This window comes from Citrus clementina, unplaced genomic scaffold (genome assembly GCF_000493195.1).
Source record: "Citrus clementina cultivar Clemenules unplaced genomic scaffold, Citrus_clementina_v1.0 scaffold_4, whole genome shotgun sequence".
Lineage (NCBI taxonomy): Eukaryota > Viridiplantae > Streptophyta > Magnoliopsida > Sapindales > Rutaceae > Citrus > Citrus x clementina.
In genome coordinates, this window is record NW_006262274.1 from 8,033,200 (window position 1) to 8,044,943 (window position 11,744).

The 11,744-nt window shown below is 31.3% G+C and overlaps 1 protein-coding gene across 1 annotated transcript; it reads right to left on the reverse strand.

Moving 5' to 3' along the window:
* Positions 1 to 7,449: 7,449 nt before the first annotated feature.
* Positions 7,450 to 11,443, reverse strand: LOC18045680 (aspartyl protease UND). The gene is made up of 2 exons (XM_006436537.2): positions 11,042 to 11,443; positions 7,450 to 8,407 (listed from the first exon to the last, which is right to left on the reverse strand). The coding sequence occupies exons 1-2, from the start codon at positions 11,441 to 11,443 to the stop codon at positions 7,484 to 7,486; spliced, it is 1,326 nt and encodes a 441-aa protein (XP_006436600.2). The 3' UTR covers positions 7,450 to 7,483.
* Positions 11,444 to 11,744: the final 301 nt, after the last annotated feature.

Genomic DNA, 11,744 nt, shown 5'->3' on the forward strand with positions numbered 1-11,744 from the left:
TATGGGACTATTGAACGCTATAAAGCTCGCTTAGTGGCCAAAAGATATAATCAACAAGAAGGACTTGACTGCTAAGAAACTTTTGCCCAAGTAACAAAGCTAACTACCATGCATTGTTTATTAACTATTGCAGCTGTGAAAAATTGGAGTCTCCACCAACTTGATATTAATAATGTTTTCCTACATGGAGACTTAAATAAAGAAGTCTATATGCAACTCCCTCTTGGTTACAAAGAATTAGAAAATTGAGATGTAGTATGTAAGCATTAAAAGTCCTTGTACGGCCTTAAACACCCCCTCCCCCCCCCCCCCCACCAATGGTTTGCAAAACTTTCCAATAAGTTGCTAGATGCTGGATATCATCAATCAAAGGTGGACTATTCTTTGTTTACTAAGATAGTGAATAATTCATTCACTGTGATTCTTGCGCATGTAGACGATATCATCATTACATGTCATAATGTTGTCGAAATACAAAAACTTAAGGAAGGGGTTGTAAAGCAATTTCGAAGTGAGGGATCTTGGCAACTAAAAGTTCTTCCTTGGCACTAAAGTTGCTCTTTCCAAAAGAGGATTTATTTAGGTCAACAAAAATATGTTCTTGAATTACTTGAGGATTTTGGTCTTATTGCCTCTTGTCTGTCCAAAACCCCCATGGAACAAAATTTGAAGTTGACAAATTCAGATGGTGAGCTTATCTCCAATGTATCCTCTTATTAGCGATTAATCGAATGATTACTCTACCTTACAGTTTCTAGACCATACATAGCCTATTGTGTTCAAACTCTCAATCAATTCCTTAGTGAACCACGTTAATCTCATTACCTTGCTGCAGTCAAGATATTACAATATTTAAAAAGGCATACTTCTCTCATCATCTAGTGCACTACATTCACAAGCATATTGTGACTCAGATTGGGCAAGTTGCCCAAATACTAGGCGTTCTGTCACAGGTTATTGTATTCTTTTTTGTCAATCTTTGATATCATGGAAATCTAAGAAGCAATCAATTGTATCTCGCTTCTTTGCCGAGGCTAAATACAGAGTAATGGTAACAACTTATTGTGAGATCAGTTGGATATTATATTTACTTAAAGAACTTGGAGTTAATCATCTTTAACCTGCACTTCTTTATTGTAGCAATAAAGCTGCCTTGCACATTGTTGCCAATCCCACTTTCTGTGAACGAACTAAGCATATCGAAATTGATTGCCACTTAGTTGGAGATAAAATTCAGAGAGGCATTGTTCGCACAACCTTCATTCATTCACAACAATAACTAGCGGTCATTTTTACTAAACCTCTTAGGGCTAATTCTTTCCATCGAATGCTTTCCAAGATGGGCGTTCAAGACCTTCACCTGCCATCTTGAGGGAGAGTGTTGGAGAATATAATTAATTACCTTGATGCATTGCAAATTTTCCTCTCAATTACCGGACAATCTGTTCTCCAATTTTATTTGCTTTCCTACTTCTATTTCTTCAATTTAGGGATTGTACAAATTTACATTTAGTTGCTTTCCTTTATTAGTCTTTAGAAGTCAACCAAAATTTTGTATATAATTCTTTGTATTTGACGATGTAAAGTGAATAAGATATGAAAGCATTTTCTAGAACTTTCATCTTTATCACAAACAATAATAAACTAATTGTAATGAACATAGCATTAACGTTCAAAAACTGCATAAACAATGAAAAAATATTTGCAATGTAGCTAGCTTGAATCAAATTAAGTCGATATTGAGTCCGTTGTTTTTGTTTAGAAAATAAAATTTCAATAACAAGAAAACTTACAACTGATCGATAGATCGATCTCTTTCAAGGATTATAGTCAATGTTATTATCTCTCATTCAACATATTATTATCATCGATCGGTAACCATGGCCATGAATTCGCGAGTTTAACTCTATCTTGTTTTGCATTTTAATATAAGAAAACATAGGGTGTGTTTGTGATTGAGGTACTGTAGCTTTTAAGCTACAGCTGCTGTGAAAAAAATGTTATAACTATGAAACAAAAAGTAGTAATATATAGTAAATGTAGATTTTAAATAATAATTTTGATAAAATTATTAAAGATATAATAGATTTTTCATTATACAAGTGAAAAATTATATCAATATAATTTCCAAGTTACAGCAGTTAGTGTTTACCAAACACTTTAGTGCTGTAACTTTTAAGTTACAGCTGCCCAACCTCAATCTCAAACACACGCATACTTTTACTATATTTATATATATATATGTTATTGTTATTCCTTCCATATGAATGTATACATCTACTGTGATGCTTATACAAGTGTGGGTCAGCAGATACTTATGCAGGTATCCATTGGATGTTTAGTATATACCAAACCTCCCCATAACTCGCAGTGTGTTTTAATTTGTAATAATAAACCTGCCTGCAACTCGCAAAATTACCCGTAATTGGCGAGTTTTAACTGGTGGGTTTGGGCACCTTTGCTAGACACCATTGTCATCCCAACATGTTGGACTTTATCATGTTGATTTATTTGAATTTATGTTGTTATTTATTATTTATGAATTTATGTACTCATGATTGTTGTTGTAGTAATAATATATTACTATTATATAAATTTTTTTTGTTGAATGTATAAGATAAAATTAATCTAACCAAAAAGACCAAACGATCAAATTGAACTAAGCTAAACTGAATTACTTTGGAGTTTTTTGGAGTACCCTACTGGAGCTTTTTGGAGTTTGTCACAGAATATAGATTAATCAAAAAATTAGAGTCGTGGTATTTTCACCCCTCAATTTTTGTAAACCCACCCCACTTCAAAAATGTAATTATAAAAAATTCATATTATTTTTAATAATTTCAAATAAAGAAGAAATTTGAAGAATTAACCAATTAAATCCTTGTTAATTGTTTAAACTTATGTTAGAAAAGCACATGTTTTAGATAATTCAATTATTTTTGTTATAGGATAAAATAATAAATTAAATTACATTAAAATAATATTAATGATTAACAATGAGACTTATGTAAAGAAAAAGACATAATTGATTAATTGTTTAAATCTCTCTTTATTTTAAATTTTATAACTTTTGTAAATTATTTTTTGAGAAGACGTAATTTTACACGTATTGTAGGTTGGATATATCCATACCCAGAAACTTATTGCATAGTAGGAATGGCAATGAGCACCGTCTGCAGAGGGTTTACCATGACCAAATCAAAACCCGCACAAAATTTAAATTATCAAACCCACCCGCAACCCGCAGCGGGTTTTAATTTTTTTAAGATACCCATCTGCTGGGGGTTTTGACAATTGCCAAATCCGCAATGGTATCCGGCAGATTTTTTGCGGGTTTGTACATTTAAAATCACAAATGTTGAATATATAAATTTACAAAAATAACCTCAAATTCTACATAACATACTCAATTTTAAATTTAACCAATGTAAATGAAAAATTAAAATTTCAACATCAATACAACATAAATTCTCAAATTTAAGTATAAAATACACAAATCCATTAAAAAAAAACCACAAATTAGTATCTAAAAATAGCAATTACATTTCATACTATTGTTCAACACAAGCTCCAAGAGAAGATCTTCATTTCATTCACCATCGTTAGCACCCATCTAAAATTATGCCTACAATAATGATTAAGATTAATACTTTTCAAATAGTAATCCGAAAAAAATTATAATAATGAAATAATTCATGCATTAAGTTAAAGAAAAATAGTCCATACAACAACACTTTGATTATTTGGCACTTTTTATAATTACATTATTTTCCTTATATATTTTTTAGATTTAAATTTCTTTCAAGTAAAATTAAATTAAAAATATTTAAAAAAACATTGTGGGTTTAGTGGATATCCATGCGGGTATCCACCGGATATTGGACTAATACCAAACCCACCCGCATCCAAGTACAGGTTTTAATTTGTAATACCAAACCCGCCCATAATCCGCAAAATTATCCGCAGTGGTCGGGTTTTGACAGGTGGATTTAGGCGGGTTTGCAGGCATAATTGCCATCCCTATTGCATAGTCTCATTCATATTCCTATAGTTTCATTAATTATATTTATATACGTGTATATAGCACACGTGATGTGGTTCTTCACTAATCACAATGAAGAGAAAATTTTGCATGAAACAAGTTTATCACCTTAGCATGTTGAGGTAGTTAGTCTGTCCAATAATACTCTACCATCTGGTAGAGTAGTGGCTCTTGAGGTGGGATTAATAATGGATTCTACTGTAGGAGCTACAATATTTTATATTTAAAAAATTAGTGGGACCCAATATATGTCCCATAACTTTACCACATAGTAGGGTACTATTAGCTCTCAGATGGTAAGTTTATATCATGCAAGTTTCTCTCCATAATGAGTGAGTGATATAGATCACGCGATCTCAACAAACTTGAGTTAACTCTTCATTATAAGATCATAAAATTTATAAACTATAACATAATCAGGTTTAGCACCTGTAAAATAATTAGTTTTGATCATTTAGATCACGTGATCGCAACGGACATGATTTCTAGAATAAAATTCACATGAAAGATCCTAAATTACCGATATGATCATTGAGATTTTGATTGCCGAATTATAAACTATAAATGAGGCAGCCTACCTTCATCCAAGACAAGACAGCAATTTCACATTTTCACTTGTACAATATCAACCAGCCCCCATTTCTTTATATTATTTATACTTAATTTTCTTATTAATTCATTCTTCTTGAATTCGCAACAGAATCATAAATGTAAATTGTTTAATTTTAAGCTATTTAATTGTAGAATGTTAACAATTTCGATGTTTCTGTTTTTCTTCACATATTGTGATCATGATATATACTGAGACTTGAACAACCCCCATATTATGATATCTGATGATTATCCTAAAGTATTTGATGAGCATATAATATATACATATTTTACTTTTATTATATATTCGCTAGTTATTTGTTATTTTTAGATAATAAATTTATTTTATTAAACAGTAAAATAATTCGAAGATTAGGGAATAAACGTGCTTTAAGGAATCAAAATTAAAGAGAATAGAAGCTTACCAGATTAGATGCATGGGCTTGGATAAATTAAGCGAAGCAAGATCAAATATGGTCCATTATGTTGACCACGTGAAAAGCACTCAAGAAAAGGAAAATTTAACAATTGAAGTAATGTTGATTTTGATTTCAAACTGAGTGCACGTACATGGCATTAAAAAGGAGTGAAAATCCTAATGTGACTAAATTACTTGGAAGGCAAGCCGATTGGACGGCATTAATTTGCTTGGTCATCGCGGTTTTGGAAAAGGCTAAAGGTTACCAAACAAGTCCACCAAGCATAGGGATGACAATGGGTATCGCCAATAGTAGATTTGTCATTATTGAACCCGCAGCTCCAAAAATTTTAAATTACCAAATCCACCCATAGCGACTACAGGGTTTTAGTTTTATAAAAAAAAACCCGCCCATTGTGAGTTTTAACAATTATCAAACCCTGTAACCTGCAGCTGTGGTAGTAGCAACAGATTTATTTAAAATCACTGGGTTTGGTCATACTCGCAACAATGGTAGCAGTAACATATTTATTTCAAATCATAACACCACATCCACAATCATAATACCACATTAAAAAAAAAAGATTTATCCAAACATTTCTATAAAAATATACTTTTACTATTGCATACAAATATACAAATAACTCTGCACTAAAAGTTATGCTTAAGCTTTTGATTAGATTAGTAGCCAAGTTTGGGTGGAGTTTTAGCCAAAACCGACAAATCTAAGATAGACCAATTTCATCTAATATGGATATCCTTTCATTGATAGCTACACAAGTGTCTTTAAAAAATATATGGATATGTATTGTGAAGAGAATGATGTGAATCAAGCTAGCAGCAATAATTATGTATTTTTAAAATTAAATATTTCTATAATGAAGAAGATTAGGTTTGGTTTTAAGCGACAAATGGCTGTCAATAATGTAGTTTACATATTTCTATAACTAAATATTTTTATTGTTATTTTAATAATTAAATTTATAAAAAAACAATTAAAATAAATTTTCTTACTGAATTTTTGTTAATACCAAACCCACCCGCAGCCTGCAATGAATTTAAATTTATAATATCAAACCCACCCGCAACTCATAAAATTGCCCGCATCGAGCAGTTTTTGGTGGGCAAGTGTTGGACGAATTGCAGGTTTGCGGATACCATTGCCATTCCTAGCCAAGCATTATATATAAGCCAAGCTTTTGGCTTTTGAAAGGGGGACAGAGACGGATGCAGACGAAAGATAGAGAGAAAAAAAATTAGAGCGACAGTCGTATGATGGGTTTTATTAGTTCTATTGTCCTCGGTCTCTTTTTGTCTTTCCAATTTTTTTTACTAGGGTTAAGGATAAAACCTTGTTCAATAAAATAACTTACTTTTTATTCAATTAATTCCATACTTATGTGCTTTAATGTTATGGTTCTTGTTTCACATATTTGGTTGATTATAGTTAAATCTTTTCACTAATTTGTCATGCATTATTGATTGTTAGGATTAATATTTGAATAAACCAATAGTTGGATTTATAAAGTTTATATGTGATTATTTATGATTCTTTGTCTTTCATTAAATTGTTTATACGGAATGCATAAGAAAACTTTGACTCTTTATTATTCAATATGTTTACATGGGATACTTTGATATCATACTATTAAGCAGGACAAGAACCTATATAAGATTAATCTTAATTGGGTTTAATTGTTATATTCATGAGTAGACATAAATTGATTTCGAGTTGTCACTTTAAAATTAGGTATTGATCGGTAATTAGATAATTGTTAAGTTGAATTGTGGTGGATTCTGAAACCTTGATAGCTTCAATCTCTTGAATTCTTATGTTAATTTACTCAATTTAATTTTAATTACATCGTTAGTTTAAATCTTTTCAAACAAAATATTTTCTAACTAGAGTAGTCTCAATTAGCTTAGATTAAACTTAGCTTTTGTAAAAATTAACAGTCCTTATGAGTTTGACCTCATTATTCCTAATCTACACTCCAATAAACTCATGTACTTGTGAATGTATTAAAATTTGCACAACAGTATCAATCATCAAGAAGTTCACAATCGGTCCTCTATAAAGTTATCTATCTGCTTCCCACCAATATCATAATCCACTTTGTATTTTTGTTGAGACATATTATTCCAATAAAGATGGGAATGAAGTATAGTATATTTAATGCATATAACAAAAAGTTTGAAAAACATAATGAATGATTTGGTGTGATTTATTAGTGGAAACTTTTACTATACATCCAATCAAACTTTCTACTTATATATATATATATATATATATATATATATATATATATATATATATATATATACTCATTATACTTCTATCCATCACTCTCTCTTAATTTATTAATTAATGATCGAAAGCTCAATTTACAATCCCCATATGATGATCTGTGATGATCTATCATCATAAAATATCAATCATCATCAAGAACTTCACAATCCATCCTCTGGAAAGTTTTCTGCTTCCTGCCAATGTCATAACCCACATTGTAAAATTGTTGAGCCATCATTCCAATAAGTGAAAAGTTTACGTATCTATTATTAATAGAAGCCGGATTCACAGCCATGCAAAATGCATCTGGCCTCGGTTGATAAAACATGCTGTCTTTCTCCAAAGCCAACTTAGCTCCGCCCCTAAAATGAAACCTAACAGTTGGAAACCCCTTGAGGTCACTAGACATGATCCCATGATAACACAATTTGTCTGGCCACGAATATGATCTCATCTGCTCCCCTTCGAGACGGATCATAACTTCGTCACGAAGTGCCTCGTAAGCTTCTTTCACAAGCCAAGTTACATCTGTTCCACTGTCAATCATAACTCCACCACCACTATCATCCATTTTGAAAATATTAGGGTTTATGTCAAGCATTCTGCCATCAACGCTTATGGCTTCAAGGGTTATGTAATAATGTCCATCTATGAATTGAAGAGGGGTAGCATCACCTTCATCAATTATTGCTCCATCCCCTAGAATCAGCTTGTTATGTAAATAGTCCGGATCTTGCAAGCTCCCAATGCAGTAAGAGAACGAAGAGTTCAGCAGAGAAACTAGAGATGATCTACCGATTCCCAGACCAAAAATCCCAGAAAATTTAAAATTCCGGTTAGTACTGAAGCCACATCCGAAAACGACATCTTGCACATGAATTGTGCTTTCGTCTGTGTTTTTGAAGGTGAGTTGCTCGGTGGAGACGAATATAGATGTTTCAGGGCCAATAAGGTATAATTGAGTGTAGATACATCGGTGTTTATAAGCACTGCACCGCGCATAAGGGAAATACCGGCATTGTTCAAAGTCGCAACACCCATCTGTTGAAAATGGGGCGCCACTCTTCTAGAAGAGTGGTGCACCCACAATTGTTGGAACGGTGCATCACAATTTGTACCCGCGTGGTTTGACTTCCCCCCCCCCCCCCCCCCTTCCCCCCAAACAAAAAAAAGGATGAAAAATAGCCAACCAATTGGCTAAAGGAGGGGTGCTCCCCCTCATTTGGTGCATCCCAATCTATTTAATTTCTTCAGTTCTTCTCCTCTATTTTGAGAGGGAGAAATCAAGAGTTAAGTGAGAGATTAAGAGTTTTTAATACTCTTATGTGATTAGTGATTTGAGAGGTTGTATGTATTGAGGTTCTGGTAAAGTTTTATCCTTTTGTCTTTTCTTGTGAACGTGGGTTAAAAGTCAAACCATGTAATTTCTAATGTCCTCTTTGTGTGCTTGTTCTTCATTTTACTCCAATGTCATTTTAGTTGTAATTGTGCTTCTCCCATCAATTTCCTAACAATGGTACCAGAGCTATTAATTATATTTTAGAATCAGGGTACTGTTTCACGTACGGTAAAATATATATCCAATCGTAATACTCAATTGTCTGCATATAATATATATCCACAATCGTGTATTAGAGGCCTATTGTGGGTCTATGGGTGTGTGCTAATTTGGTTATAAACTTATACAGTGAAACCTCTATAACTAAATAAATTAATAAAACCTCTATTATATAATAAATTTTTACAGTCCCGACTTGGGCAAAGGGCTAAATTAATAAGAGCATTACCAAAAAACTCTTCAAATAAAATTTTACTACTTAGTTGAAGAGCCACTTCAACATTTAAGACTTTAGAAAAACAATTCTATTAAAATTTTTCTAATAAGAAATATTTCTCTCTTTTCAATTTTGTAGAGTGCTTTCTCTCTCTTTAATTTATATTTAATTACTTTTTATTAGAAAGAAAGAGAGAAGTGTCTTAATTACTATTTATTTTTCCTTTAAAAAAATAGTTATTTGATTAAAGTAATATTAACTTATTTCTATTTGAGGAATTTCTTGGAGGATATAATATTTTTTCACTCTCCTATTTGCCACATAGATAAGCAAATATATATTCGAAAAGTAAAATTAGTAAAGACTTTTGGTGATGCTTTAAGATAATGCTTTTTTTTGGAAACAATCTTACACAATTTTGTGTTCACATTCATATCGTAAATTAATAATTTGTTGAAATTACAAATATAATTGTTATGATATTTTTTATTTAAAATATGACTATATTGTTACTTTTTTTTTAGAAATTTAAATATAATTTTAATCTCATCCTTAATTTTGCTTATTACTTCTAGAAGTTCTGGGGTTGAATTATGAAATTGTAAGCATTTTTTATTTTTTATTTATTTAATTGTTTAGTGGATTAATTCATTTTCAATTGATTAGATTGGTAAAATATTAAAAGATGTGTCCATTGTAATGTATATACACTTTATAAATTATTATTTTATCAATTAAATTAATTCCCCTTTAAATTAATAGGTTTTGTATGGTCCTAATATTATCAATTTACATAGGTTATACTGTAATTAATAATAGGCAGACATTTTGAAAAAGGGCTTTGGATAACTAATTAAATACTTGGACACTTTGGCAAGCAAGATTAGATTGGACTAATTATTAAAATTACACTAGATTAGATTTGTTTGGATCCGACTAAATTATATAATATTGTCTTATATTTGGTATAATATCGATTGAACTGTATTAAATTATATTTGAATGACACTAAATACCATTTAAGTTGACATTTAATTATAAGTAAGAACTATTCATGAATATTTAATAATAAAATAATTATTAAAATTAATTTAAAATACAATTAACTAAAAATTAAATATATAAAAAATTAGTTATTAAGTAGTCATAATTTATAATAAACAAAATATAAATTAGATTAAATTAAATTAAATTAAAAATTATTTAAATATTTAATTAATTTTATTACATATTTTAGTATATTTTATTTTATCAAAAATTGAGCAAATAATATATGTAAAAGCAACCAATTACTGATATTATTAATTTTCATGATTAATTTTAATATAGTGATTATTAAAGTAAACATACAAGCATTATACAAGTATTGTTTTTAAAATTAATCCTAACTAAACCCATGTGTAAATTTATCCTAATTAAATGCATCTGTAAATTGGGTTTGCTAATCCCATGATTTTAGGAGTAAGTTCAAATTTTATCCTCTAATCTAATTCAAAGTGAAACTTGCCAAATGTAGTATAAATAATTAATTCCAAAACCAATCCAATCCCACAAGTAATCCTTGCCCCAAAACGTCTATGATTGACAAAAAAAAAAAAAGAATAAAAAATAGTAAAAGACTGTTACGATGATGTTGATTATTTGAATAACAACCATAATAGAATAGGGTTAAGAAAAATCAAATCCTAAATAAACTAAACTAAACTAACAAAATTTGAGTCAAATAAACTAAAAAGAGTACTTTTCTGTCCACTATTAATTAATTCAATATAGTTATATTAAGAAGATCTGATTAGGAGGGGAGGATTCGGATCCGAATAATTTCTACATGAATCATGGCGAATGAATGGGAAAGAAAAAGCAAAGGTGCTATCAACATATAGTTTGGGCAAACGCGGCCTCGGCGGCCGGTAACCTTCTCTAACCAGGATTTCGAACTTCTGTCCTGCTTGACAGTGGCCTGGAAAACCGCTCCAAAAGTAGTGGCTGCCGGTAAATGTGAGAAGGATTGAGTCAGAGCCAGTAGTGGAGGCCCCACGGTTGAGGGATTTTGTTCTGCATGACTCAAAATCTTGGCGGTTACGTGACACGATCACGTTGTCTGACTGCCTGTTGTACTCGAACACGATGGTGTCTCCAACGCTGAAGTTCCTCGAAGATGCCCATTTCTTGTAATAATCAACGTCGCCGATGTTTGCCTTTGGATTTGTCCATCCACCAGACTCACCACCAACTTTGTGTGTTTTAGAAAAACCAACACCTCCAAGACTCACTACTTTCTCAGCTCCACCACGACCACCAACACGCACAGTTGCTGCGGTTGCCATCACCAGCAAGAAACTTAAAGCAGCTACTATGATATATATTTTCGTCTTTGTAAAACCCATTACTAATGATTGATCGATCGATCAAAATTAGATAATCAAATCAATCAATAGTAAGAGACCGAGAAAAGAAATCATGAGAGGACCGAGACAGTGAGCTTATTATTATTTACTATTAGATATGATCCCATAAAATACACCAGTACGTGCTAATTGGTCTTATATAGACAATAAGACAAAGTTAATTTGCTATACAATATTCCGAATCCTGGCTTGAAAAGGCGTCCTATCAGTTTCAGGAATC

Bases quoted from the DNA above. Each gene is read 5' to 3' on its own strand.
- LOC18045680 (XM_006436537.2), bottom strand. From the start codon at position 11,443: ATGGCAACCGCAGCAACTGTGCGTGTTGGTGGTCGTGGTGGAGCTGAG. The intron at 8,408-11,041 runs GTTAGAGAAGGT...CCACTCTTCTAG, and splicing joins GACAGAAGTTCGAAATCCTG to AAGAGTGGCGCCCCATTTTC.